Source organism: Stegostoma tigrinum, chromosome 30, assembly GCF_030684315.1.
Source record: "Stegostoma tigrinum isolate sSteTig4 chromosome 30, sSteTig4.hap1, whole genome shotgun sequence".
Taxonomy (NCBI): domain Eukaryota; kingdom Metazoa; phylum Chordata; class Chondrichthyes; order Orectolobiformes; family Stegostomatidae; genus Stegostoma; species Stegostoma tigrinum.
The window spans coordinates 28100060-28127232 of NC_081383.1; the positions used below are offsets into that span (position 1 = coordinate 28100060).

Genomic DNA, 27173 nt, shown 5'->3' on the forward strand with positions numbered 1-27173 from the left:
GAATGTTACATCATAAGCAAAATGTAATCTTCAGCTATCACAATGCAGCTGTGCTCTAAGTATAACATTGATACTAATCAGATACGCTAAAAAAGTACACATCTAAAGCTAGCAGATATTTATTTCTTGGAGAAATCAGAAAAATTGGAGCAGCCAAATACTTTGAGCTATGAACTCCAGAAAAACTAAACTGCAATTATGAAATATTTAACAATCTCATCTCAAATGCTAAGCAGATATTTTAGCACTTTTGAAATACAGTCATTGCTGTAATGGTGGAAACAAGACAGTAAATTTTCAAGGGGAGATGGTGACATTGTGGAAAATCCTGAGCTGGAAATCAGCAGCCCAGGTTAACGTTCAGAGGACACACATTCAAATCCGATCATACCAGCTAGTGTGATTTGGAATCAATAAAATCAAGAATTGAAAGCTAGCTTCAATAATGATGATCAAAATATTATCAAATGTCATATATACCCATCTACTTTACTAACATCCTTTAATGGAGGAAATCTGACATCCTTAACATGGTCTGTGCTGCACACTACTCCAGAAACACAGGAATATGAACAACTCTTGCCTGCCCTCGTAAATGGCCTAGAAAACCACTCATTTCAGGCAAATTAAGAATGAGCAATAAATGCTGGCCTTGGTTGGGATGCCATATCCATGAAAGAACATTTTTGTAAAAACACAAACAGCAAATGAATTATAGAAAAAACACAAAAGCAATTGTAGGTATAAAAGCAAAAATGCTGGAAATGTTCTAGTAGTATCTATGAGAGAGAAACTATGCAGGACAACCTACAGATGTCACTGGTTTTTGAGAAAGTGAAAAAAGGGTAGGATGGGAAAATGTACAATAGGGAAGGTTTGTGACACCAGTTCTATGTAACAAAAGATTAAATGACAATGAGGAAAGAACAATACCAAAGAAAATGGAACCGATGTGGTAGCTGAGGATATGACCTAAAATTTCTGAACTCACATTTGAATTCAGAAAGCTGTACAGTACTTCATGAAAAGATGTGGCATTGTTCTAAATTTATGTTGAGTTTCACTGGAACGCTGCAGGGGCCCAAGGACAAGTAGTCAGAGTGGGAGGCATGGTGGAGAATTAAAATGCCAGGTGACTAGATATTTGAATCACACTTGCAGACTGAATAGAAGAGTTTTTGAAGTTACACGTTCAATCTGTGTTTGGTCTCCAAATGTACAGGAGATCATATCATCATTCAGCAATTCAGTATACTAGATTTAGAAACAAAAAATAAAATCACTGTTCTACTTGCTAGAAAGCTTTAAGGCCTTTGACCATAAGGAAATAAAAGGACTCAAATCACATTTCCTGCACTATCACGAAAGGTGCAGGCAGAAAGTCTGGAACATTGTGGAATGAATCACTATATTGAGGAGGGAGCAGTCCCTTTGGAATACAACGACTGAGAGAGGCCTTAATGGTGACTTCACATTGGTGGTGAAAGGTGAATGATCTGTCAAGATTTGAGGCTGATAAACTAAGATTAGGCCCAAGCTGAGCTGTCAGGCCCCTAGTCCACATCCACTCCATTTCCGTTTTCATTCCTTTCCCTTCCTCCAAGAATCATGATAGGGGTTTCCTCAAAGGTCTGGCATGCTCCTTCCAGGTGAAACAATGATTTAACACTACACCCATTTTAATATACTGTACTTATTGCTCACAATGCAGTCTCCACTGCCTTGGGGGTCACCAAAACATAGATGGAATGATTGCTTTGTGTCACATTTCTGTTCCACCACTAGTTGTTCTCAGTTTCTGGTCTCCTGTAATTTAGTTCTCCATCTTGTTCCTCCTCTGACTTTGTTGTCCTCAACCTCCTGCAATGTTGCAGTGGAGTTCAATGCAAGCTCAAGGCACAATACCTCAGCTGTGTCTGCCACATGGAATTTGATAGCCTGCCAAACTCAATACTATGTGTAGCAGTTTTAGATCAAAACTTCTGACTGATTTTGTTTCCTTTTGCTTTATTAGATGGTGATTTTTCTCTAGAAAGAATCTCTCTCTTTATTTATTCCATTGCCACTATTTTTCATGCACTATGCCGCATTTGTCATGTAATCTCTTCTGCTATCCATCCTATCTTTTCCTACTTCTTTACATTTTACCTACTTTTTAAAAATCCCATTCTGAAGAAAATCATTGGCCTGAAATGTTAACCCTTTCCCTCCCTGCTGATGTTGCTAGGTCTGAGTATTTCTAGCATTTCCTGGTCATAGTTCAGATATTTTCTGAAGAAGGGTCTAGGCCCGAAACATCAGCCTTTCAGCTCAGCCCGCTGTGTTCATCCAGCTCTACACCTTGCTATCTCAGATTCTCCAGCATCTCCAGTTCCTACCATCTCAGATATTTGTATGTTGTTTCAGAAATTTGTTTTAGGTGCGAATTGTGGAATATATGTCAGCTTGGATGCCAGGAGTACTCCTCTGTTCCTTACTGAAGTGTCATATAGGCTTACAATCGAGAAAACAGGTGGTAACGTTTGTTTTTCATGTCAGTGGTAGTGTTGAACGGTTTCATTCTTTAACTCCAAGGCAATACCTTCAACAAAGCAGCACACCCTCAGCATGGGACAGAAGTGCCCAGATTATGGAGAATCCCTACGGTGTGGAAAGTCACCATTTGGCCAATCAAGTCTGCACCGACTCTTCAAATAGCATCTCACCAAGACGCAGTCCCTCTGTCCCCCTTTCCTGCATATCCCTGGACACTATCGGGCAATTTATCATGGCCAATCCACGTAACATGCACATCTTTGGACTGTGGGAGGAAACAGAAGCACTTGGTAGAAACCCAAATAGAAATGGGGAGAATGTCTATATGGAGTTTATACAGTCACCCAAGACTGGAATCAAACCCAGATCCCTGGCACTGTGAGGCAGCAGTGCTAACCACTAAGTCATCGTGCCACCCATGTGCTCAAATCCTTCCCGTGGAAGCCAAATTTAAGCACATGTGCCACCACCAAGCCAAATATTACACTTGAAGATGCCTTGAATAGTTTTAAGAAAAACTGAAGAAGTGAACAAGCAAGGATATGACAATGTACAAAAATTCTACACTGCTAATTTTTTTCTTTATTCTTATACAGGATGTGAACAGTATTTGTTGTCCATCATGACTGGAGATGAACGGATTGACTCTCAAGCCATTTCAGAGGGCAGGTAACAGTCAACCGCATTGCTGCAGATCTATAACTACATGTAAGCCAGATATGTTTTTATAACATTCTAAAATGGTTATATGATCACTATTAGGCTAACTTTCAATTTCAGATTTTACTGGATTCAAATTTCACATCTACCATGTTGGCATTGAACCCAATGTTCCAGAACTAAGGCTTGTTACTGCTCTGGATAACCTGCCTACTGATAATTACCATTCACTATAACACTGCCTCCCCTTTATTTATGTCTATATACGTTGTCCACTTCAAAATGTTGTCAAAATTAGAATGGGCCCCATCATACTGAGAGAAATCCTTTCTAAAAAAGGAAGTGGATAAATGTGTTTCTTTTTGTTTTTCAATATGAACTCAACTGGATACATTTCAATAATCTGCAAGGCTATGAAAGGCCATATGATCTCATTCTTCTGTCGTAACAAGCTGTGATTATGTAATTAAGGATTAGGTTGTATGTTAAGTACTCAGCTGTGAAAATATAATGCGTTCCAATGATAAAAAGCACAGTTTCAAATATCTGAAGCCATAAATAGCATTTTCCTAACTGAGTCCCATAGCCATAGTCTTCTGATTTAGTGAATGCACTTTTAACCAACTCAATTTAGAAGATACTAAACTGACAAAATTCGTGCTGCAGAAAGTTGCAGAATTGCCAAATCTGTCCTCAATTCCATGCCTTCATCACTCTCCAAGTTGAGGGCTGTGTTCCTTGAGCTCACATTTTGTCAGTAAGACAGGATTTAGCCAGGCTTTTGTTTGTATATAGAGGTTTAGTAATCAGTAAAAGTGAGTATTACACACAGACACATTATGTAACAGGCACAACGTGACACTCCATTTGTCTTTTACCTGTTGCAAAGCCTGATTCTGGCGTGTATATTCCTCATGTAATTTCTCCACTAGGTTTTGCACCATATTAGGCTGCACATGCAAAAGAATGTCCCACCAATCGTAACCAGTCACCATGCAGTACTCCAGTAGAAAAAGCAGGTGACGCAGTGATGTGTTCATGTCTAATGTGTGACCCATTGAAGGTGAGATCCTCAGCATACTTAACTGTGAGGGAACAAGATATCAAGCCAGCCTTCAAAATTTCGAGGAAAAGGACAATGTAAAGTTTCATTGTGAATACTGTAGTAATTCCTCTAACAATTCACACACAAGAGCAGAATTGACTCTTTCATAGTTTATTTCTATAATTTTATCAAAAATAAATCAACTGTCAAACCATGAAGAACCTTCAAAAAGTTAGTTAATTAGCTTTTTCTTACAATAAGCTTACAGTTTCCTTATACTATTGCCACTAATAGTAGGGGGAGCTGTGACATGTATTAACACTCAGTGTCACTGATTCAAGATTAATCAAACCAGTCCAGCTCTATAAGACTGCAAGTCATTGGAAAATAAAATGCAAATTCACTTAAGTAGTCCACAAATAGGAAAGGTGTAGTGAGTGGGAAAATGTTTCTGCAGTGTATAGCATTTTTCTGCAAGAATACATTTTCAAAATTTGAAATGACTGCTTAATTTTGTTAATGTTTTCCAGATGTACTTTTTAATTAATCTGACTTTGTTCTCACCTTTCCATGATTGTCTATTCCTACCAGTGCCAATGAAGTCCAGGACAACTGTAATGCTTTGAAGTGTACAGAAGATGCAGTTGTACGCTGTCGTTTAATAGCTTGGTCATCTGTTGGTCGCTGAGAGGGAGTGCTGTAGAAAACTCCCATTGTTTGTAGCGAAAGCCTGTGAACAATGTGAATAGTTCCATCATGGAATGCTAATGCAAGTCCTAAACAGAAAAAAAAGGTTTAGAAGTTAGTACAGATATGTTGTCTACATCAGACACAATATACTCCTGTAGCCCAGAGATTATCATTGGTTATCATTAGTATAGGATATTTAAGTCAATCATGGAACAAAAAGCTATCACGTGCTTGTTCAACAAACAACTACCTGATGAAAAGAGCACAGTTATAAAGAATATAATAACAGATAAACCCATTTTTGGTAAATCTTTCATAATTTCTGTTAAATTTTGATATCTATTAAATAAAGCATGTTCACCACAGCCTGATGGAGTGCACATTTAGTTCAATGTGGGAAGTCCAGGAAACTTTAAGTTCTTAACAACAATAAGTGCAATAAGTGTCATGACTTGGAGAAATTTAAGTGTTCGGTTGTCTCAAACTAACAGGAATAGGCAAAGGGTTTAAATTAAGTTTACAGTGCACGTATGCACAATGGATGGCCAAGGTCTTTTCCCGGGGTTGGGGGTGTCCAAAACTAGAAGGCATAGGATTAAGGTGTGAGAGAGAGACAAGATTTAAAAGCGTCCTAAGGGGCAACTTTTTCATGCAGAGAGTGGTGCATGTATGGAATGAGCTTCCAGAGGAAGTGGTAGAATCTGGTACAATTACAACATTTAAAAGGCATTTGAGTATATGAATAGGAAGGGTTTACAAGGATATGGGCCAAATGCTGGCAAATGGGACTAGAATTATTTAGGATATCTGGTTGGCATGGACGAGCTGGACCAAAGGGTCTGTCTCTATGCTGTAGAACTCTATGACTCAAAAGTCTGGTGAGTAAGATTGGTGAGTTGCAGGCAAAAATAGCCACATGACGTTATGATGATAATGAAGACCCAGCTCGAAAAATGTCAGAATAGGGTGTGTTCAGAAAACACAAGGAAATAAAGGAAGGAAATTAGGTGGTTATAATGATTATGGATAAAATTAGTGCTGTAGAGAATGGACACCCTGAAGAGATCAAGAACAGGATCTATTTGGCTAGACAAACAATAAAGGTACCATACACTTTTGATTATTTTCTATAAACCATCAGCTACTGGGAGAAATACAGAACAGCAACTTTGCAAGGATACTGCACAGAGATGGCGAAATTAAAGTAACCATACTGTGAGGCATCAATTAACCTATTAAAGTCTAGGATAGGATAATAAAATGTGAGGCTGGATGAACACAGCAGGCCAAGCAGCATCTCAGGAGCACAAAAGCTGACGTTTCGGGCCTAGACCCTTCATCAGAGAGGGGGATGGGGAGAGGGAACTGGAATAAATAGGGAGAGAGGGGGAGGCGGACCGAAGATGGAGAGTAAAGAAGATAGGTGGAGAGAGTGTAGGTGGGGAGGTAGGGAGGGGATAGGTCAGTCCAGGGAAGACGGACAGGTCAAGGAGGTGGGATGAGGTTAGTAGGTAGATGGGGGTGCGGCTTGGGGTGGGAGGAAGGGATGGGTGAGAGGAAGAACCGGTTAGGGAGGCAGAGACAGGTTGGACTGGTTTTGGGATGCAGTGGGTGGGCGGGGGGAAGAGTTGGGCTGGTTGTGTGGTGCAGTGGGGGGAGGGGACGAACTGGGCTGGTTTAGGGATGCAGCAGGGGAAGGGGAGATTTTGAAACTGGTGAAGTCCACATTGATACCATATGGCTGCAGGGTTCCCAGGCGGAATATGAGTTGCTGTTCCTGCAACCTTCGGGTGGCATCATTGTGGCAGTGCAGGAGGCCCATGATGGACATGTCATCTAGAGAATGCGAGGGGGAGTGGAAATGGTTTGCGACTGGGAGGTCTAGGATAGGAATAGTTTAAAGAACACAGACGATAGAAAATTCTCCTTCAGCTTCAAAACGCTATCTAAATGAGGAAAAAGGTCTTACTGGATCTGGTTCTGGAGAATGTGCGAGAGGTCAAATGTCAGTTGAGGAACTTGCAGACAACTATGACGTGGTGTTTACGTTTAGGTTAACTACGGAAAAGGACAAGTAGCAAACTTGTAGAAGTAGGAAAAAAAACATACTAAAATAGAAGACATCTATTTTAATTGGGATGAAAATGAATCTGCCCAAGGTAAATTGCAATCAAAGATTGACAGTCACAACTGGTACCTATATGGGTAAATTCCCACTGAGGAGACAAATAATGGAATGCAACGAAAGCCAGAACTCCCCAACTGATGACAGTGACAGATGTCAGATTGATAACATAAAGATGATCAGACTGAAAATGGGAAGGTCAGAGGGGAAGCAAAAAGCAAATATGTGAGGCAGAGAGAGTGAGAGAGAACCACTGGCATAACTCCTCCTTCTTCGGCAGTCCGTTGAGACAAAGTATGATTTACTTGCACTCCAGAGTTTTTGTTCCCAAGGTGACTAAATAGTCCACTCCTAGATCTTTATACCCTGCCAGAAGTGGCGCAGGTGTGCTTGAACAGGCAGGCAGGTGGCTTGGGATTTTGCACAATGTTTCTACTGCCTCCGTGTGGCCACCAACTGGTCCTGTCGGAGATTCTCAAGATGACTAGCACCTTTGTGAATGCTTCTTCTCCAGTTTAGACAGTGTGGGGCTAGAAATTCCAACAAGTCTATAGGGGCATTACACATTTTCAAGGAGCAGATAGACTGTTTTGGAAGTCTTGTATCAGGCATGTGAACAATGTGATTTGCCCAATGACAATGGCATAACTAACACAAAATGGAATCCATACGTTTTCAGTAAGCACTTACATATGGTAGGTCTTTGTGGTGAAGTTAAAGGAGGAAAAAAAAAGCAGATGCAGATAGAGGTAGAGGGCAAAATTAGAGGTACCAAAATTACTGTTTGGAATTTGACTTCATCTAGGATGAAGCTGCTGCCAAAATCATACTGAAAGAAAATGTAGTTAGATGTTAGATGGGCAGAAATGATAAGGCATGAGAAAGATTGGCTGTACTTTAAGTTGATAAGTCACCTTGACCAAATAGAATGCAAGGTTGCTGAGACAAATTAGGGTGGAAATTGAGGTGGCACAAGTCATGTTCTTCTAGTCTATTCACGGCTCATAATATGGTTTCCTCTACACTGCGGAGGCAAAATGCAGACTGGTCAAGCACTCCAGGGAAATCCCTCGTCCTGTCCACAAAAATGACCCCGAGTTTCCACTTGTGGCATTAGTTATCGATTCTGAGTACAGTGGGATGGATACAAAGGTTACAGACTTCTGCAAGAATGATGTAGAGGTGCCAGTGTTGGACTGGGTTGGACAAACTCAGAAATCATATGACACCAAGTTACAGTGCAACAGGTTTATTTGAAATCACAGGTTTTCAGAGCCCCTTTGTCATGCTCTGAAAGCTTGAGATTTCAAATAAACCTGTCGCATTACAAGAATGATTTAAGGTATGAGAGACTTCTGTTAACTGGATATGCTGGAGAGGCTGTGGGTCTTCCCTTAGAGATGTTAAAGAGGCTGTAGCATAAAGTACTGAGAATCATGATGGGTTTAGACAGAATATTGAGTGAGGAACTGTTTCCATTGGCATAAGACTTTAGAACTAGAGGTCACTGTTTGAAGTGATGAGTAAAAGAAACAATGATAACATTATACAATACAAGAATAGGCAGGAAAATACGTTGTGAAAAGAAAATAAGGTAGATACAATAGGATAAAATAGATTAAGTGAGAGGGCAAAGATCCAGGATATATAGTAGAGTTTGAAAGAATGTGAAATTGTCCATTTTGGCAGGAAGAATAAGAAAAAGTATCATATTACCTAAAATAATGCAGAGCTTTGAGATGGACGGATCTGTAAATCCTAGTATATGAATCACCAAAAGCTGGCATGCATTTTTTTTCTTTATTTGTTTCCAGGATGAGGGCGTTTATTGCTCAACTCTAATCACCCAGAGGTCAATTAAGAGTCAACCACATTGCTGAGAGTCTGGAGTCACATCTAAGCCAGATTGGGTAAGGATGGCAGTTTCCTTCCCTAAGAGGACATTAGTGAACAAGATGGGTTTTTCCCAACAATCAACAACTGATTCATGATTAGCATTAGACTCTAATTCCAGATATTTACTGAATTAAAATTCCACCATCTGCTTGTGTGGGATTTGAATCCAGGTCCCCAGAACATTATCTGAGACTCTGATAACAATTCAGCCATAATACCACTAGATCATTGCCTCCCCAATAACAAAAATATAACAAGTAATTGGGAAATTGTTTCTTGTGAGGTGAGTTGAATAGAATAGAAAAGTAGAATCTAGAGTATGGTGTACAGTATTACTACAGTTTAGATTAGATTAGATTAGATCAGATTCCCCACAGTGTGGAAACAGGCCCTTAGGCCCAACAAGTCCACACGGCCCCATAGAGCATCCCACCCAGAACCATCCCACTATAACCCACTCACCCCTGAACACTACAGGCAATTTAGCATGGCCAATCCACCTATCCCGCACATCTTTGGACTGTGGGAGAAAACCCACGCAGACACGGGGAGAATGTGCAAACTCCACACAGACAGTCACCCGAGGCTGGAATCAAACCTGGGTCCCTGGTGCTGTGAGGCTGCAGTGCTAACCACTGAGTTACCATGCCGCCCAGTTCAGTGATTTACCAGACTAATCCATACAATAGGTGAGTTTTCCTGTGAATAAATATTGGACAAGGTAAGCTTGCATCTGCTGGAGTTTCAAACAGTAGGAGACAACTTAATTTGAAACACGCAAGGTCCTGAGAGTTCTTGATAGGGTGCATGTGCAAAAGATAGTTCCTCTTGTGATCATTGTTGAAAAATCAGGGATTGTCAATGTAAGGCGGAGAGAAGGAGAAATACTTTCTCACAGACGATTGTGAATTTTCCTCAAAAGGCAATGGAAGCATAGACTTTGAATATTTTTTGATGGAGGTAGATTCATTCTTGACACGCAAAGGATGAAAGATTATTAGGAATAGAATGGAACGTGGAATATCAGATCAGTCATGATCTTTTGAAGTGATCTACTCTCGCTCCTAATTTGAATGTCTGCATGCGTGCCCCTAAGAAAAAAAACCATGCAACCAGTGGGTTAGCAACTAGAATAGACACCGTATGATGGAGGCAGACACAATTAGGACTTTCAAAAGGAAAAGTGTATAAGCACTGTGGAGTAATGATTTGCATGGTTGTGGGGGGGAAAAAGCAGACGAGCGGAACAAGGCGAGTTGCTGTTGTAGAGAGCTAACACAAACATATTAGACAGAACTGCTTTGTTCTGTGCTGTAACCATTCTATGAACAGTTTTATAATATAAATTTAAAAAGTGACATTGTCAATACAGTATATTGTCAAGTTTTACTCGATCAACAGTTCTTCATCACTGAATCTTTTCCTAAGAAAAGTCAAACTGGCCTGAAAACAATATGAATTGGACTTCAGCAGACAGAAGACAAGCAGCCATAGACTGCAGCCATTTCCAATGCTAACAGATGCCATCAAATACAGGTAACTCAAAAACCATACTCTACTTAAGCTACCAATCTGGGATTTGATGATCTGAAAGGTATTCTGTTCAGTTACAATCATAGCTGCTCTTTAGTGATTTCTATTGTGTGTTACTGTAGTTATTGTTCAGCAACTAGTTTATGCTCAGCAATTTCTAAATCTCACCATGACATAATCAAACATTATTAAACAGAGAATGAAGTCCTTCAGAAGTTCTACCCCAAGGAATAATAATGCCACATTTTATTGGACAACTGGGAAAATATTAACTAGATTTCCATTTGGATTTAATGTGAAGGACAGCACTAACCGAGTCCTGGGAAGAATTTGGTGTCTGTCACCACCTTTAGGTCAGTGCTGGTCAGTGAAATTGGAAGTTTGGGTAAACCCACAGCTGTTACTCGATCCAGATCATTGGTTGCAGATAGAATTCTCCACTTCAGAATGCTTGGTTGTTTATCACCTAACCAAAGCAAATCAAAAATTACAATACTATGAATGAAAGAAAAATACAAGGATATTGGAGATCACAAAATGATGGAGAAACTGAACATAAAATGTCTGAAGAAAAGTCATATTGGATGCAAAATATTTCTGTTTCTCTTTCCACAGACCTGACTAGTTCCTCTTCCATTTTGTTTTTATTACAATGAGTAAAAGGTGCATTCAATTTCAACAATAAATAGGCAACATGTTTCTCATGATATATTCAGTTCACAGACCACTTTATGCAGAAACTTACACAACTAGAGGAAAACTCAAAGCTCAGTTAATATGACAAGCTTCAGAATACAAAAACAGTATACAAAATTCATGACCTCTAGCTCTTAATTGATTGTCACACCAAATTCCAGCCAAACCACATGAGTATCCGATAAGAATGTACTCTTTGGGCAATAGCACAAAGAATATTAATCCAGCTACGAGAGCAATATTCTACCTCTTAGGTCAGTGTTAAAGAGAAACAGAAATTGGGAAAACTCTTAGCTTTCGGTATAAAATGAGATTGCCATCCCTGGTACAAAAGTTACCATTGTTTTAAATGATGCTTCATTAATTACTTACAACAAATGGTTTATGAAACTATCTCACGAATGTGACAAGCCTGATCATTTCCCTCATACACAGCCGAAGAAGCCCATTGATTTTAGTTACTCAGAATTTTTCAAAGAAACCTCACAGATATAAATCAATGCTCCTAAAAATTTCACTCGTTAGCAATCCCTGGAAAAAGAATCAAGCTAATTCAAAATCTAGCACAGATAAAATAGGCTGAGTGGTCCCTTCCATTCTATCACAATTACCTTTTCCAGTGCTAAAAAGTAAAAGACAATGCAATATACCAACTTCTTGAACCCTATGTCTACAATTATTCACAAATATTCTGCCCTTTTCATGAATCGTTTTTATGCTGAAACCCTTCTCTTTAGCCTAGTGTCAAACTTGTTTCTTAGACCACGATTTGACGTGATTTTGATTAAACTATAACAGCTATTTCAATGGAGTGAAGATCAAGGGGTGAGCCCAATAGCAGTAGCACAAAATGTTAACATCCACATTTTGCCAATAAAATTGTCACATGCAGAAGAATAGTACAATTGCTACGTGATTAGTTTTTCAACAAAATGTTTGATCTCAGCTTTGTATTCAGACTTCACTTAGGAAGAGCTCACAAAGTTCAACTTACTGGGGAGTCATCAAAATGGGGGAAGCATACCCAATATGATTTACTAATGAAAGCCAGGTTACAGAGGAGTATACATTCTCCAGAGAATCCATAGAATCCCTACAGTGTGGAAACGGGCCCTTTGGCCCCAACAAGTCCACAATGACCTTCAGAGCATCCCAGCCAGACCCATTCCCCAAACACACCCAATCTACACATCACTGAACACTATGGGCAATTTAGAATGGCTAATCCATCTAGCCTGCACATCATTGGACTGTGGGAGGAAATCCATACAGACACGGGGAGAACGTGCAAACTTCACACAAACAATTGCCCAAGGGGAAACAAGCCCAGGCCCCTGGTGCTGTGAGGCAGCAGTGCTAACCACTGAGCTACTGTGCCACCCGATGAATATACTTCTTGCAGCCTCTTTGAAAGAACAGGTTAAGTAACAAGCACTGCTATCTGCAATTTATATTTCATGAAACATTGTTTGAAGTAGTAATATCCATACTCACCCACAGGGGAAATTGGCTGAAAAATGTTATTCACTGGTAACCCTTCCTTCCTTAATGACCAACATTCTACAATGCTGCCAGTCAAACTGGAAGCACACAGTAATACCTGTAAGGGACATGCAATGTCAATTACTTGGACACACAAGTTTTTACTTTAGTAATATTGACAGACCTGAAACTAAAGATTCATTCTCTTAATCTGAAACGATTTGCTGCCATTTGTTACTTTCCTGCCAACAGTCAATTTCAATTACAGGTCACGTACAACAGAATGCTTGCAGCCTTTTACTCAACTCCTTTTTGACTATTTTTAACTTTAAAGAAGTTGGAAAAAAGTTTGACGTGCCCTCTTTCAGTGACTTATCAGCTTTACAGACTTCTGCTGCCTTCAAGCACAAAGACCTCTGATTGGTCCTCCAGCTTCAAAAGCCCATCCACAGATCTTAGTGGAGCAGCAAATTCATCCTATGATTAATTGACCATCCTGGGAAAAAAATCACAAGGAGTGATTATTTCTCTACTCAGCACAATGCAATCTTCTGAATCAAGCCTGATGATAAGATTCAGATGTCTGTCAGGAAAATCTTGCTCTCAGCCTTATTATGATCACGCTAAAGCACTAAGAGTGAAAATTTAAAAGTCAAACCATTGCTTGCAGTTATCAAACATATAAGTGGGCTGATTTTAGTGTACTCAAAACCCATGCACTGTACAGCTAAAATCAGACACTACAGAAACAGTTACAAAGCAGCAACAAGGAGTAACAAAAGTAAGAAAAAATGATGGTCAGGCAGCACCAGTAGACTATGTATGACTCCCTGTTAATGGTAAATGCACGCATTGTTCTAAAGGAGTTTCTATTCCTTGCACTATAGATTACCACCATATACCCATTCACCCTAAAACTGAGTACTGCACCCATTCTGAAGAACATGATGGCATGAGAGACAGTACAGAAATAGATAATGAGATTCATGAGCAAAAATATAGAATTTGGCCCTCCAGTCTACTCACTCATTTAATAAGATCATGGCTGATTGGATTGTAACCTCAAACCCACAAACCTGCCTAACACTGAAAACATTTTAATCTCTTTAAAAGAGCCTATCTACCACTGCTTCAAAAAAAAATTCAAGGATTTTGCTCCATCCATTTTTTTTCCCAGGAAAAGAACTCCAAAGACTTTCCACCCTGGGACACAGAATTACACCTAATTTCTGTTTAAATGAGCAACCCCTGATTTTTAAACCGTGACCCCTAGTTTAGATTCTTCTCTAAAAGGAAATATCCTCTGCACATCTATCCCATCAAGAACCTTCAGGATTTTGCATGTTTCAATCAATTCATCTCGTAGAGTTCTAAACTCCAAAAGAATACAAGCCTAGACTGTCTGATCTATTCACATAAGATAACCCGCACTTTCCAGGTATTAGTCTAGTAGACTTGGTCTGAACTACCTCCAATGCACTTACACATTTCCTTAAATAAAGTGTCCACTACTGAGCATAGTGTTCTGGATGTGGCCTCACCACAGCCCTGTATAACTGAAGCACAACCTTCTTACTTTTGTGATCAGAGATAGTGGGAACTGCAGATACTGGAGAATCCGAGATAACAAGTAGTATGGAGCTGGATGAACACAGCAGGCCAAGCAGCATCTTTGTGCTCAATTACACATACGATAAACAACAAAATCCTATAAGCATACCCAATTACTGCAGACTAACTTTTGTAATTCATGCACGAGGACACCCAGGTCCCTCTGTATATCAGAGCTCTGTAAACTCTCACCATTTAAATAATGCACTTTTTTACTCATCCTGCCAAAATGGAAAATTTCACATTTTCTCACGTTATTCTCTATTTTCCACATTTTGTTTGCTTATGTAACCTATCAATATCTTTTTGTAACTTGTGTATGCATTCTTCACAACTTATGTTTCTTCCTATCTTTGTATCACCAGAAAATTTGGCAACCATATCTCCACTCTTTACTAAATCATTATATAAACTGTAAACAGTTGAGGTCCCAGCTCCGAGCCCTGTGACACACCACTTGTCAAATCCTGCCAATCTGAAAAAAAACATTTATACTTGCTTCCTGTTAGCCAGCCAATTTCTGTCCATGACAATATGCTTTCTCTCAACGACAAGCCTTTAATTTCCACAATATTCTTGGATGCGACACATTATAAATTGCCAGTGGAAATGTAAGTATAGTACATCCACCTGTTTCCCTTTATCAGGATATGTTACCTCCTCAAAGAACTCTTCACAGGTTAAACAAACATGATTTCCATTTCAAAGTCATGTCAATTCTGCGTGATTACCTTGAACTAATCCAAGTGCATTTTCTAACTTATTTAATAATAGCTTCTAACATTTCCTTATGACAGATGCTAAACTACCTGGCCTGTGGTTTCCTGCTTTCCATCTTTCTCCCATATTGATAAAAGGACTTACATTCACTTCCTTCTAATCTATTGTCGCTGACTCTGAGAAGAGTTTTGGAAAATTAAAACCAATCCATACCTCACTAGCCACTTCTTCCAAGACCCTAAAATGAAGTCCATCGGAATCAAGGCTTGTAAACCCACAGCTCCAGCAATTCACTCATTACTATTTTTCCAGGGACTATGATTTTCCTGAATGCCTCCTTTCCATCCATTTCCTGGTTCATTGCTGCTTCTGGGCTATTACATTTCTTTCCCCGAGTGAAGGGTGATGTAAATTATTTGTTTGATTTGTCTGTTTCCTTATTTTCAAGATGAATTCTCTAGTCTGACATTCTATAGGGCCAGCACTCACTTTGTTGACACTATTCTTTAAATATTTATATAATAAACATTTACAAATATTTAAGTATTTTAAATATTTAACTCAATTTAGATTTATGGGTAAATTTCTCTAGTCCTTCACTTTTCCCTCAAATTTTTAGGTTTTTTTTAATATTCCAAACAATCCACTGACCGGTGACTTGTCTTTGCATAATTATATGCATTTTATTTTAGTTTAACACTGCCTTTCATATGCCAAGTAAATCACAAATGGATGCTAGCAAGTTGTGAGAAGATTGTAGCCCAGGGTAAGGTTCTGGATGTAAGTTTGCTCACTGAGCTGGAAGGTTAGTTTTCAGACGTTTCGTCACCATTCTCGGTAACATCATCAGTGAGCCTCCGGTGAAGCGCTGGTGTTATGTCCCACTTTCTATTTGTGTGTTTAGGTTTCCTTGGGTTGGTGATGTCATTTCCTGTTCTTTTTCTCAGAGGGTGGTAGATTGGCTCCAAATCAATGTGTTTGTTGATGGAGTTCCGGTTGGAATGCCATGCTTCTAGGAATTCTCGTGCATGTCTCCGTTTGGCTTGTCCTAGGATGGATGTGTTGTCCCAATCAAACTGGTGTCCTTCCTCATCTGTATGTAAGGATACTAGACATGACCCACTATCACTAGTATTCTTACATACAGATGAGAAAGGACACCAGTTTGTTTGGGACAACACATCCATCCTACGACAAGCCAGAAAGAGACACGCACAAGAATTCCTAGAAGCATGGCATTCCAACCGGAACTCCATCAACAAACACACTGATTTGGAGCCCACCTACCACCCTCTGAGAAAAAGAACAGGAAATGACATCACCAACACAGGAAATGACATCACCAACCCAAGGAACCCTAAACACATAAATAGAAAGTGGGACATAATACCAGCGCTTCACTGGAGGCTCATTGTTGATGTTACCTAGAATGGTGACAAAACATCTGGAAGACGCTCTTTGGTCTGCCAGCTGAAAGAACTGACCCCGACCGAGGGCTGCAGACTGGCGCACTCCAAGGTCCAGGACTACATGCTGAGGGACGCGCTAAAACTTGGGGCAGCCACCGCCAAGGCGCGGTGGGGAAAGACCACTGTATGAAACCCCTTGTCCAGAATAGAAAAAAGGGCCCTATCTGGTAACTGGGCCTAGCTGGCGCCTTTCCCAACTGGTCAGGGGGCCAACTGGGACTGTGCAGGGAGACGACTGCCGGGGTGTTTTCTTTGCTTTTTTTTTCCTTCTTTGTTTTTTTCCTTTAGTTGGTGTATGTACTCCCTGGGTAACCCGGAGCAGCTTGCATGATTGGGTAGGTGTGTAAATATGTTTTATTTTTTGTACATCTTATGAATAAAGTATATTTTTTCAAATAAAAAAAGGTGACAAAACATCTGGGAACAAACCAGCAAGCTCAGTGAACCAGCTTACATCTGGAACACAATAAAGACCCACTCTCTTGTGGACCAAGAGGAGGAGAGTGCTGTCTTGGAGGTGAAAGTAGGACGTCGGGTTGGCTGTGCACCCTTGCAACCAGTGGATCTTAATGCTGGCTTCGGCCTAATGCTGGTTCAGGGGAGCAGTCAACCTGCAACAATGGTTGCGGCAAGTGCTCGTGCCCCAGGTCAGGGGGTCCGGAATACCATCCGTGTTTCCGTAAAGAAGGTGGATGAAGGTGCACCTGTGGACCGCACCTTCTTCGTGAAGAGGGTTGTGTTGGACTGTTGTGGGTTCGCTGCTGCGGACATTTACTGCCTGCAGGATTTCCCCAGAGGTTTTTACGATGTGACCTTCAGGAGTGCCAAGCTTTGCGAGCGCTTCCTGGAGGTTTTCAAGGAGAAAGGAGGTGAGGGCCCCCTCTCTGTATTGACCGCTGTCCCGCTGTTTGTGATGCCAGCGCAGAGGAGGCGTATGGTGACTGTACACATGTACAAATCGCATGTGCCAGCAGTTGATGTCCTGACATTCCTTGGAAGGTACGTGAAGGTGGAAGGGGACCTAACTGACATCATGGACCCCTGTGGCATCTGGACCAGTAAAAGGCAGGTCAAGGTGAAGCTGAGGATGGGTACAGACGGGAATGTCGTACACCCACCGTCCAGCTTTGCGATCGGCGGGAGCAAGGGCTACCTGACCTATGCAGGGCAACCTAAAGTCTGCCATGCCTGTGGTAGGTCAGGTCACATGGCAGCCGACTGCAAAGCCACCATCTGCAGGAAGTGCAGGGAGGAGGGACACCTTGCAAAGGATTGCCCACAAGAGAAGCGCTGCAACCTTTGCGGGGAAGCGGGCCACCTCTATAGAGCATGCCCGCAGCGGGGGACCACCTACGCCCAGGTTGCCGGCAGGGGCAATGCGGGGCCAGCACCCCCCCGGAGGAGAGGAAGGCACCAGGGCCCAGCAAGGACCCCAATGATGTGCAGGAGGGCCCAGCCCCGCAGGATGGGCCCGAGGCCAGCAAAGCGCCCCTGCAGGCTCCGCTCCCCCCCCACAACGCGGAGTCGATGGAGGCGGCGACAGGCGACCCAGGGGAGTGGACGACGGTCCGGAAAGCGAGGAGGAAGGTGCGTCGACAGGCCCAGGAACCGCAACCATCAGGCGGGAAGAGGCAGCTACAGGGGGGCTATAAGAGCTCCTCTGACGAGGGGGATTCGGAGAGGGCCCGCCCGAAGCAGAAGTTAAAGATCTCAAGGGGGAAGGAAAACAGCACCCCGCTTCCAGGTGGCGGGAGGTGTCCTGAGGCTCCCTCCGACACCCAGTCAAGTGCCGCTGGGGCACTGGAGGGCCCCCTGGAACTTCCAGGCAGGAAGGAGGAAACAGCGCGTCCCCAGCCTGACCCAGAGCCGGACCCTCCTGCCTCCGCACCCCTGTTGGGGGGATGTCACCCGGAAGGCAGCACGGACGGTTTCTTGAGCCCGGAGAGCATCCAGCGGTTAGCCTAGGCAATGGGCATGAAGGGACAGATGGAGGGGCTGGACCTTGGACTTGGGGAGGGTACTGCGGTCACTGCCCACAATGGGGGTACGAGTTGCGAGCATTAATGTGCACAGTGTCAAGTCCACCGCAAGATGTGTATCCACGTTGGCCTACCTGACCACCATCAAGGCGGACCTCCTGTTTCTGCAGGAGTGCGGGATACTGCACCTCGGCAAGTACGGGAAATGGTCCGGCGCCTGAACCTGTGGGCCTTCGATCTGGTCAGGGGGTAACAACTGTCGCTCCTCGGGCCTGGCTATTCTGCTGCAGGGGTGCGACTTCACCATCTCTCAAGTTCAGGAGGTGGTGGTGGGGCGCCTCCTAGTTGCTGATGTCACCTACAGGAACGCTCCCCTGAGGCTGATCAACGTGTACGCCCCAGCGGTACGGAGTGAGCGGTTGGCTGTCCTGCAGCGGTTTCCACCCCTGCTGGCTACGTCCAGGCCGGTCATCCTAGGCGGAGACTTCAACTGCATCATCGATGCAGATGGAAGATCCGGCGTGGGGACAGCGGGTGGGGAGAGTCAACTGGATGTCACGTCCAGATTCCTGATGGGCATGGTGAAGGACGCCAAGCTGCTCGACGTCTTCAGCACCACTGGAGACGGAGCGCAGCGGAGGTACACCTGGTCGCGGCCAGACGGGTCTATTCGCTCAAGGATAGACTTCCTGTTTGTGTCACGGGCGTGCTCGGTCAGGTCCACCGGCGTCAAGCCGGTGTTCTTCTCTGACCACTGCCTCCTGCTGGCCGACTGTCACTTACAGGACGACCAGCCAGCCGGCAAGGGGACGTGGAAGCTCAACACGACTCTGTTGACCCCAGAGAATGTCGAGGAGCTTAAGAGGGAGTACGCCGGTTGGAGAACCGTGAAATCCCTCTGAGTCTCCGGGCGACTGGTGGGAGACAGTGAAGGAGAACATCAAGAGGTTCTTTGTCCTCAAGGGTGTTCGGAAGGCGAGAGAGAGGTGGGGAAAGCTGTCGCGACTCCAGAAAAGGGTGCAGAACCTGCTCCTTCTGCAGTTGATGGGGGTCGAGGTCACGGAGGACCTCCGCGAGGTGAGGGGCCAGCAAGCCTTGCTCTTCACCGCGGATGCCTCCAGGATAGTCTTCCGGTCCAGGGTCCGCTCCGTGGAGCAGGACGAGACGTGCTCGCGTTTCTTCTTTCAGAAGGTGCACAAAGAGAGCTCTGTGCTTAGCCGGCTGAAGGAGGACGACGGCCTCGGTGACGTCGTCTCGGCCCGACATTTTGAGGATCAGCAGATCCTTCTATGCTGGACTGTACGACACGAAGCCCACGGACAGCACGGCCTCCGAGTCGTTCCTGTCGTCTATCACGGAGGTCTTAGACGATGGCACGAGGGAGTGGCTGGACCGGCTGATATCCCTGGACGAGCTGACCAGTGCCCTCAAGTCCTTGGAGAGGAATAGAACTCCCGGAAGCGACGGCTTACCGGTCGAGCTGTATTCTGCTCTGTGGGACCTGGTCGGCCAGGACCTGCTGGAGGTGTACGATAGTGCGCTTCGGGCAAGGGAAATGTGCAAGTCCATGAGGAAGGGCATCATCAACCTCATTTACAAGAGGAAGGGGGAGAGGGAAGAAATTAAGAATTGGCGTCCCATTTCACTATTGAACGTGGACTACAAAATCCTGGCCAAGGTCATAGCCAACCGGGTCAGGTCTGTCCTGGAGCCGGTGATTCACCCTGACCAAACCTGTGCTGTGCCGGGCAGGAAGATCGCTGAGAGCTTCGCGCTCATCAGGGATACGATCGCCTACGTACAGGACAGGCGGTTGGACACCTGCCTCATCAGCCTGGACCAGGAGAAGGCCTTCGACAGGGTCTCTCATGCTTACATGAGGGACGTCCTCTCCAAATTGGGGTTCGGGGAGGGCATCCGCAATTGGATCTGGCTGTTCTACGCCAACATCATTAGCGCAGTCTCGATCAACGGGTGAGAATCAGACAGTTTTCCTGTTAGATCTGGAGTCAGGCAGGGCTGCCCGCGCTCTCCTGCCTTGTTCGTGTGCTGTGTGGAGCCCTTCGCCGCATCCATCAGGAAGGACGTGAGCCTGAAGGGCGTGACTATCCCAGGCAGCGGAGGCCTTCAGGTCAAGACCTCCCTGTACATGGACGATGTCGCCATCTTCAGCACCGATCGTTGGTCGGTGAGTAGACTATTGGACATCTGCGGCCAGTGTGAACTGGCCTCGGGTGCCAAAGTCAATAGGGGTAAGAGCGAGGTCATGTTCTTCGGGAACTGGGACGACCGCTCCTTCATCACCTTCACCGTCAGGACAGACTACCTGAAGGTGCTGGGTGTTTGGTTTGGTGGAGTTGGGGCGTGCACTAAGACTTGGGAGGAGCGTATCACCAAACTGAAGCAGAAGCTGGGCAGGTGGACGCTCCGGTCCCTCTCCATCATGGGTAAGAACCTGGTTGTCAGGTGCGAGGGGCTTTCGGTACTGTTGTATGTGGCGCAGGCCTGGCCTATTCCCTGGACCTGCGCCGCTGCGGTTACCCGGGCCATCTTCCACTTCATTTGGGGGTCAAGGATGGACTGGGTCCGCAGGGACACCATGTACAAAGACCTGGAAAATGGGGGAAAGGGCGTACCGAACGCCACCCTCACCCTGACGGCTACCTTTGTGTGCGGCTGCATCAAGCTGTGCGTAGATCCTCCGTACGCAAACATCAAGTGTCACTACTTACTGAGGTTCTACCTGTCCCCGGTGTTGCGAAGGATGGGCCTGGCCTCGTTGCCGCGGAACGCTCTGAGTAGTTGGACCATCCCGTACCACCTGTCCTTCGTGGAGAAATTTTTGAAGGGAAACACCTTTGACCACAAGGCCGTCAGGCAGTGGTCAGCACGTAGTATCCTCGGGACCCTTCGGGAAAAGGAGAGGGTGGATCCCGTCGTGTGGTTCCCCACACAGACTGCCAAAGTCGTTTGGCAGAATGCCTCATCGCCAGAACTTTCAAACAAGCACAAGGACATTGCTTGGCTGGCGGTGAGAGGGGCTCTGCCAGTGAGATCCTTTATGCATGCCTGGAATCTCTGCGCCACCGCACGCTGCCCTCGAGGTGCCTGCGGGGGGAACGAGACTGTCGATCACCTCCTTCTGAAGTGTGCCTATGCGCAGGAGGTCTGGAGGGGGATGCAGTGGTATTTGTTGAGGTTCGTCCCGAGCAGCTCCGTGACGCGGGACTCCGTGCTCTACGGGCTGTTTCCCGGGACGCACACCGAGACCAACATCAACTGCGCCTGGAGGACCATCAATGCGGTGAAAGACACTCTTTGGTCTGCCCGCAACTTGCTGGTCTGCCAGCTGAAAGAACTGACCCCGACCAAGTGTTGCAGACTGGCGCACTCCAAGGTCCAGGACTATGTGCTGAGGGACGCGCTAAAGCTTGGGGCAGCCGCCACCAAGGCACGATGGGCAAAGACCACCGTATGAAACCCCTCGTCCAGAATAGAAAAAAAAGAACCCTATCTGGTAACTGGGCCCAGCTGGCGCCTTCCCCAACTGGTCAGGGGGCCAACGGGGACTGTGCGGGGAGACGACTGCCGGGGTGTTTTCTTTGCTTTGTTTTTTTTCCTTTTTTTTTCCTTTAGTTGGTGTATGTACCCCCCCTGGGTAACCCGGAGCGGCTTGCATGACTGGGTAGGTGTGTAAATATGTTTTTTTTGTATATCTTACGAGTAAAGTATATTTTTTCAAAAAAAAAAGTGACAAAACGTCTGAAAACTAACCTTCCAGCTCAGCGAGCAAACTTACATCCACAAATGGATGGGTTGGCCCTTGGAATGTTTTTTATTTGAGGATGGTTTCAGGAATGAGGGATTTCAGCTATGTGAATAAACTGGAGAAGCTGTGGCTATTCTCCATGAAAGATGAATGGTTGTGAAAATTGAGAGGATGTATTTAAAGTCAGAATACAGTCATAGAATCAAAGAGCTGTACAGAATGGAAATAGACCCTTTGGTCCAACTCATCCATGCCAACCGGATATCGTAAATTAATCTTGCTGGATTTGCCAGTATTTGGTCCATATTCCTCTAAACTCTTCCTATTCACATACTGATCTCTGTGCCTCTAGCATCTAGATAAAAGGGCACAGACTGAAGGTAATTGGCAACGACCACATGAAAAATAACTTTTTAATGTGGAATATAGTTAGGATCTAGATGTCACTGCTTTAGAATATGCTAGAGACAAATTCAATCATGGCATTTAAAAGGGAATTGAATTATTATCTAAAACGGAACTACGTGCAGGGCCAAAGGCAAGGTGTGGCACAAGATAAGTTGCTTTTGAGGCATGATGGGTCAAATAGCATGTGACTGGTCTGTAATCATTCTATGAAAGGTGATACTTTATGCATCAAGCAACTAAAGGGCTATGAAAAATGTGAAACAACAGTGTATTACTTCTGGTAGCCAGGCAATTTATACCAGCACAAGAGAATATATGGTGTGGCTAATAATCTGAATTAAAAACACACTGCTGAAAATGCTCAGCAGATCTGGTGGCATCTATGGAGAAACAGCTTAACTTCTGGTCAGTCCTGAGTTATTGAAGCTGTTTGTCTCTCCAGAAATGCTGTCAGACTTGTGAAGCATTTCTCATCTCCACTGATTTTCAGTATCAGATTGGTGATCGTATGTAGATAGTTATAACACAGCTTCCTTTATTCAGATCAGCTACAGAAGAATTCAGATGCATAAGTGAAGATTTCAATGATTATAGCCTCACTGAATGTTATTTTGATAAAGTGCAATTAGTCTCTTAACTATCAACCATCGCAATGTTTATGCAATATGGATACTAATACCAATTCTCACACACTAACAGCATGGATGGTATATTGAGAGACCTTTTCATCTCTGTAAGCAACGACCACATGAAAAATAACTTTTTAATGTGGAATATAGATTATGACTTTAAGACAACCAAAATAATAATCTCAAAATGAAACTAGTTATGTTTCGATATATTTGCATCAGAAAAGGCTTTTTGATAATACAAGGAACTATAACACATTGACTGGAAGACACCTGAATTCTAACTTTAAAGTGCTTTTGCATGGGACTGGCAGCAGGGGTGTGCAGGTGGAGAAATAAGGAAAGAATGACATTACCTGCTCAGATGTCTCTCTTGTTAAAAATTTCAGATGTGTGACAGCTGGATACTTCTCCTTTCGAGCACTGTCTGTCGTACAACGCATGAAGAGTGATGGAAGCAGTTCAGTGTCAATTTTGCATTTCTCATTTACAACACTCACGCAGACTTTATAAAATTGAACAGGAGAGGAGCTGCTGCCATCCGATGTCGTCACCACGATGTTCCCACCACCAGTGAATGCAATGTCTGCCAGGGCAACTCTGCTTCTCAAGCGTGATAAACTCTCTGTAGCAGTGAGAACCTGTCCACTCGGTTTCAGTAATGACACAGTCACTAGACCACTAATGGTTACAGCAATCCAACCTTCCATTGGCTTCCCTCCAAAAAGTGTCAAGGAAGGGGAGAACTTCACTCGAGAAAACTTCTCACCAAAATTGGATGCTCCAGACTGGTAGGGAATGAGGTAAAAGATAAAATAAAAGCAATCTCAAAGTTCCTGAATTTAAGGCTCACAGATTAAAGAGAAAAATGCAGTTCTGTGCTACACTCAGCCATGTGACTGACCGTATCAGGCACTGATTCTTTTTTTCAGACAAGATACTGGATTTTGACAGGTAGTTAAAATATTGCTGAAGACTTTGACTGTAGCATATACCTTTTCTACATGCAAGGCCAACTTGACACCGTTGTGTAGCCACGACAAGGCTACAATGGGGTCCCCGTCCACTGAACTCCCAACTGTGCTATCCCAGCTGTTTACCAGATGATCAGTCATACTCCAGCATTTCACCCGACCATCAGCATCAGCAGATAATAACCGAGAACCTTCAAAGGAGACAGAGTGAAGCAAAATAATATACATTTTAAATAGGCAACTCAATTCAAAAACATACATTTTAGTAACAATTATGATACCATTCAGTTCCTGAGCTAATTTTTCTTTCCAACTACATTAAATTTGAAGCCAGAAGATAATTCAGTCAACAATGTAGCAGCTATCCACATAAAGAAATGTGTATGTCATCTATTCATTATGAAGCATTGACCAGGGTGACCATGCCTCTGCGAAATATCGAGAAAGAGTTTTTCTCTGCATTTTGTGGTAAAATCAACAGTACGCTCTGCATTTTGTGGCTTCCATACATACAGCGTAAAGCAGAAACATTATCTCAACTTTCTACCTAACACATCTTTAAATGAGAGTACAGGCAATAGGGAAAAACATTGAACAGGTCAGATCTTAAGCCCTAAACTTTCTGTACCATCAGGCACCACCAATTAGAAAGAATAACTGATCTTCATCAGATTATAATTTGTTATGCATAGTTATTTATTTATCAAATTTGTGGTGCTCCTACATATCTAGACTTGCCTGTTCATTTCACAATTGAATCTTGTGGTGCTGGGACAGATTGCAGGTTCATTAAAAAAGGCTTACCAGATTGATCCCACTCCAGAGAAGTAATCACTTCATGATGACCTGAGTTAATCGAGTAAACATCCCAAGGATGTTCAGTATCCAAAATGTGAATCATATAAGTAAGATCTATAAAAAAGATACTGTTAGGAAACTCTGTACAGTCTCATTGCTAAAATATTCTCAATTAAGCCATGAATAAGCAAAATACCAAAAAATTCTGGAAACACAGAGCAAGTTGATTGGGTCTACATACTGAAAAAAAAAATACCAGGTTTAGGAACAAATGTAAAGAGAAAGAAAGCTCAATTTCAGGTGGACCGGTCAGCATTCAGTAAGAATGCAAAAGTTGGTACCTCCCACAAGACAGTAAAGCTTGGGGCTTGAACTCATTGTTGCAAAGTATTTATCAAGACCCCAGTATGTTGGAAATTCCTTTCCTTTTAACAAGTGCACTGCACTGAAATAGTTCAAGTTGGCAACACACGTCTAGTTCAAAATTTTGGTTATCATCTTTTGCAATTGTTTAAATCCTGTCAGAGGCAGAACATAGGGAAATTGTTTACAAGCCATTGGGTCAACTATCTTGTCGCATCAATATTCAACTGTTACGGCAAATGCTTTTAACTTACTCCAGTCCTCTGTTTTGACTTCTATTTAGAAGTTACAGTTTCCTAACAGCATCTTGGATATTTGTCATATTTGGTACAACTCCAGTATATTTGAAAGCTTTTCATTTATTTCTAGTTACACTTAAAAAAAAAAATTGGGTTGGAGTTTAAATCAGGAAATGTTATTTTAGTAAATAATCTAAAGCCAATCTCTCTTCCTCTTACTGCTGACAGAAACAAATTTAATTCTCACAATCTGCTGCTTTTGTAGCCACAGTAATTCTTTGAACCTATCCATTTTGATATTTACCAACAGACAGAACAAAATATCTTAATCCTCAGAGGTATGGGCTTTGCATTAAAACAAACTTGTTCAATAATGTCAAGTCAAAAGCATGCAGTGCAAGAAAAATAAATAAATATTACATTTATATAGGACTTTTCATAATGTCAGGATATCTTAAAACACATCTTGAAATAAAGCCACTATTGTAATTTGGGAAATGCAGAAGGCCAAGTTGTGTGGAGCAAAATCTCACAAACAATAATGCAAATGAAAACACTAGTCTGTTTTCAGACATTGATTGGAGAGATAAACAACAATTACTACACCAGAAATAAGCACCATACCCTGCCCTAAATTGTGCCTTGGCATCTTTAACATACATTTCAGAGGACCCCAACAATTCAAAGGTGGTACCTTCTCTCATGGCACATTATTCCCTGTTAAAGTGACTGATGTTTCAGCATGTATTTGTGCTCTACTCTTTGAAGTGAGGCTTGAAGGCACAAGTACCCCTGACCAAGCTGCAAAAATTGATAACTGCAGTATGATAGATTCTGATTAGGTGGCAAGGCTTTCTTTCCCTACATTGATAACCGAAACATAAGTTGATCACCTTAAATTACTGTTGAGATCTTATTCTCTGCAACTGGACTGACATTTCTGTTCACCTAACAACAGTCACACGCTGTTTACCAAGCTGCTTTCAAGTTTGCAAAAACTAGGTCAAAACGTTAGCGAATACTGGAGATACTTAAGAATTTTAACTCAAAATGAACTTTATTACATCTGAACAAATACAGTGAAAAGATGAGGCAGACCAGACCCAAAACCTGACCTTGTTCTTGCTCTTCCTCGTTCTTCAGATCCGTTGTGAAGGCAACCAGGTTTCTGCAGGACCAAGCACACACCAACTGTACAGACGGACAATAATTGCTCTTCGGCCGCTTCTCCCACTCACATACATACGCTATATCCATGTTTACTGTTTCCTCAACGTCCAGAGCGCAAAGGCGCCCAACCAGCAGCACACAGCGCGCAGGCGCGCCTCATCCTGTCCCACTCAGCGCAAGCGCGCCTCATCCTGTCCCACTCAGCGCAAGCGCGCCCATCACTGGATCGGCCTATTGACACGGCGCATGCGTTACTTAGGCGAGAGATAATGGGAACTGTAGATGCTGGAGATTCCAAGATAATAAAATGTGATAATAAAATGTGAGGCTGGATGAACACAGCATGCCAAGCAGCATCTCAGGAGCACAAAAGCTGACGTTT

At 43.2% G+C, this 27173-nt stretch overlaps 1 protein-coding gene across 2 annotated transcripts in view; it reads right to left on the reverse strand.

The window, feature by feature from the left end:
* Positions 1-27173, reverse strand: part of med16 (mediator complex subunit 16) — a 39217-nt gene extending 12044 nt beyond the window's left edge. Inside the window, exons 1-8 of one of the 2 annotated variants that reach the window (XM_048560219.2) lie at positions 26737-27171; positions 25026-25133; positions 24243-24412; positions 23604-24035; positions 12675-12780; positions 10798-10950; positions 4805-5016; positions 4074-4280 (exon numbers count right to left, since the gene is read on the reverse strand). In XM_048560219.2, the coding sequence (XP_048416176.2) occupies positions 4074-4280; positions 4805-5016; positions 10798-10950; positions 12675-12780; positions 23604-24035; positions 24243-24412; positions 25026-25133; positions 26737-26878 (1530 nt within the window). In that variant the 5' untranslated portion in view covers positions 26879-27171. Of the gene's footprint in view, positions 1-4073; positions 4281-4804; positions 5017-10797; positions 10951-12674; positions 12781-23603; positions 24036-24242; positions 24413-25025; positions 25134-26736 lie in introns of both variants that reach the window. The other variant, XM_059638449.1, reaches the window with a different exon arrangement.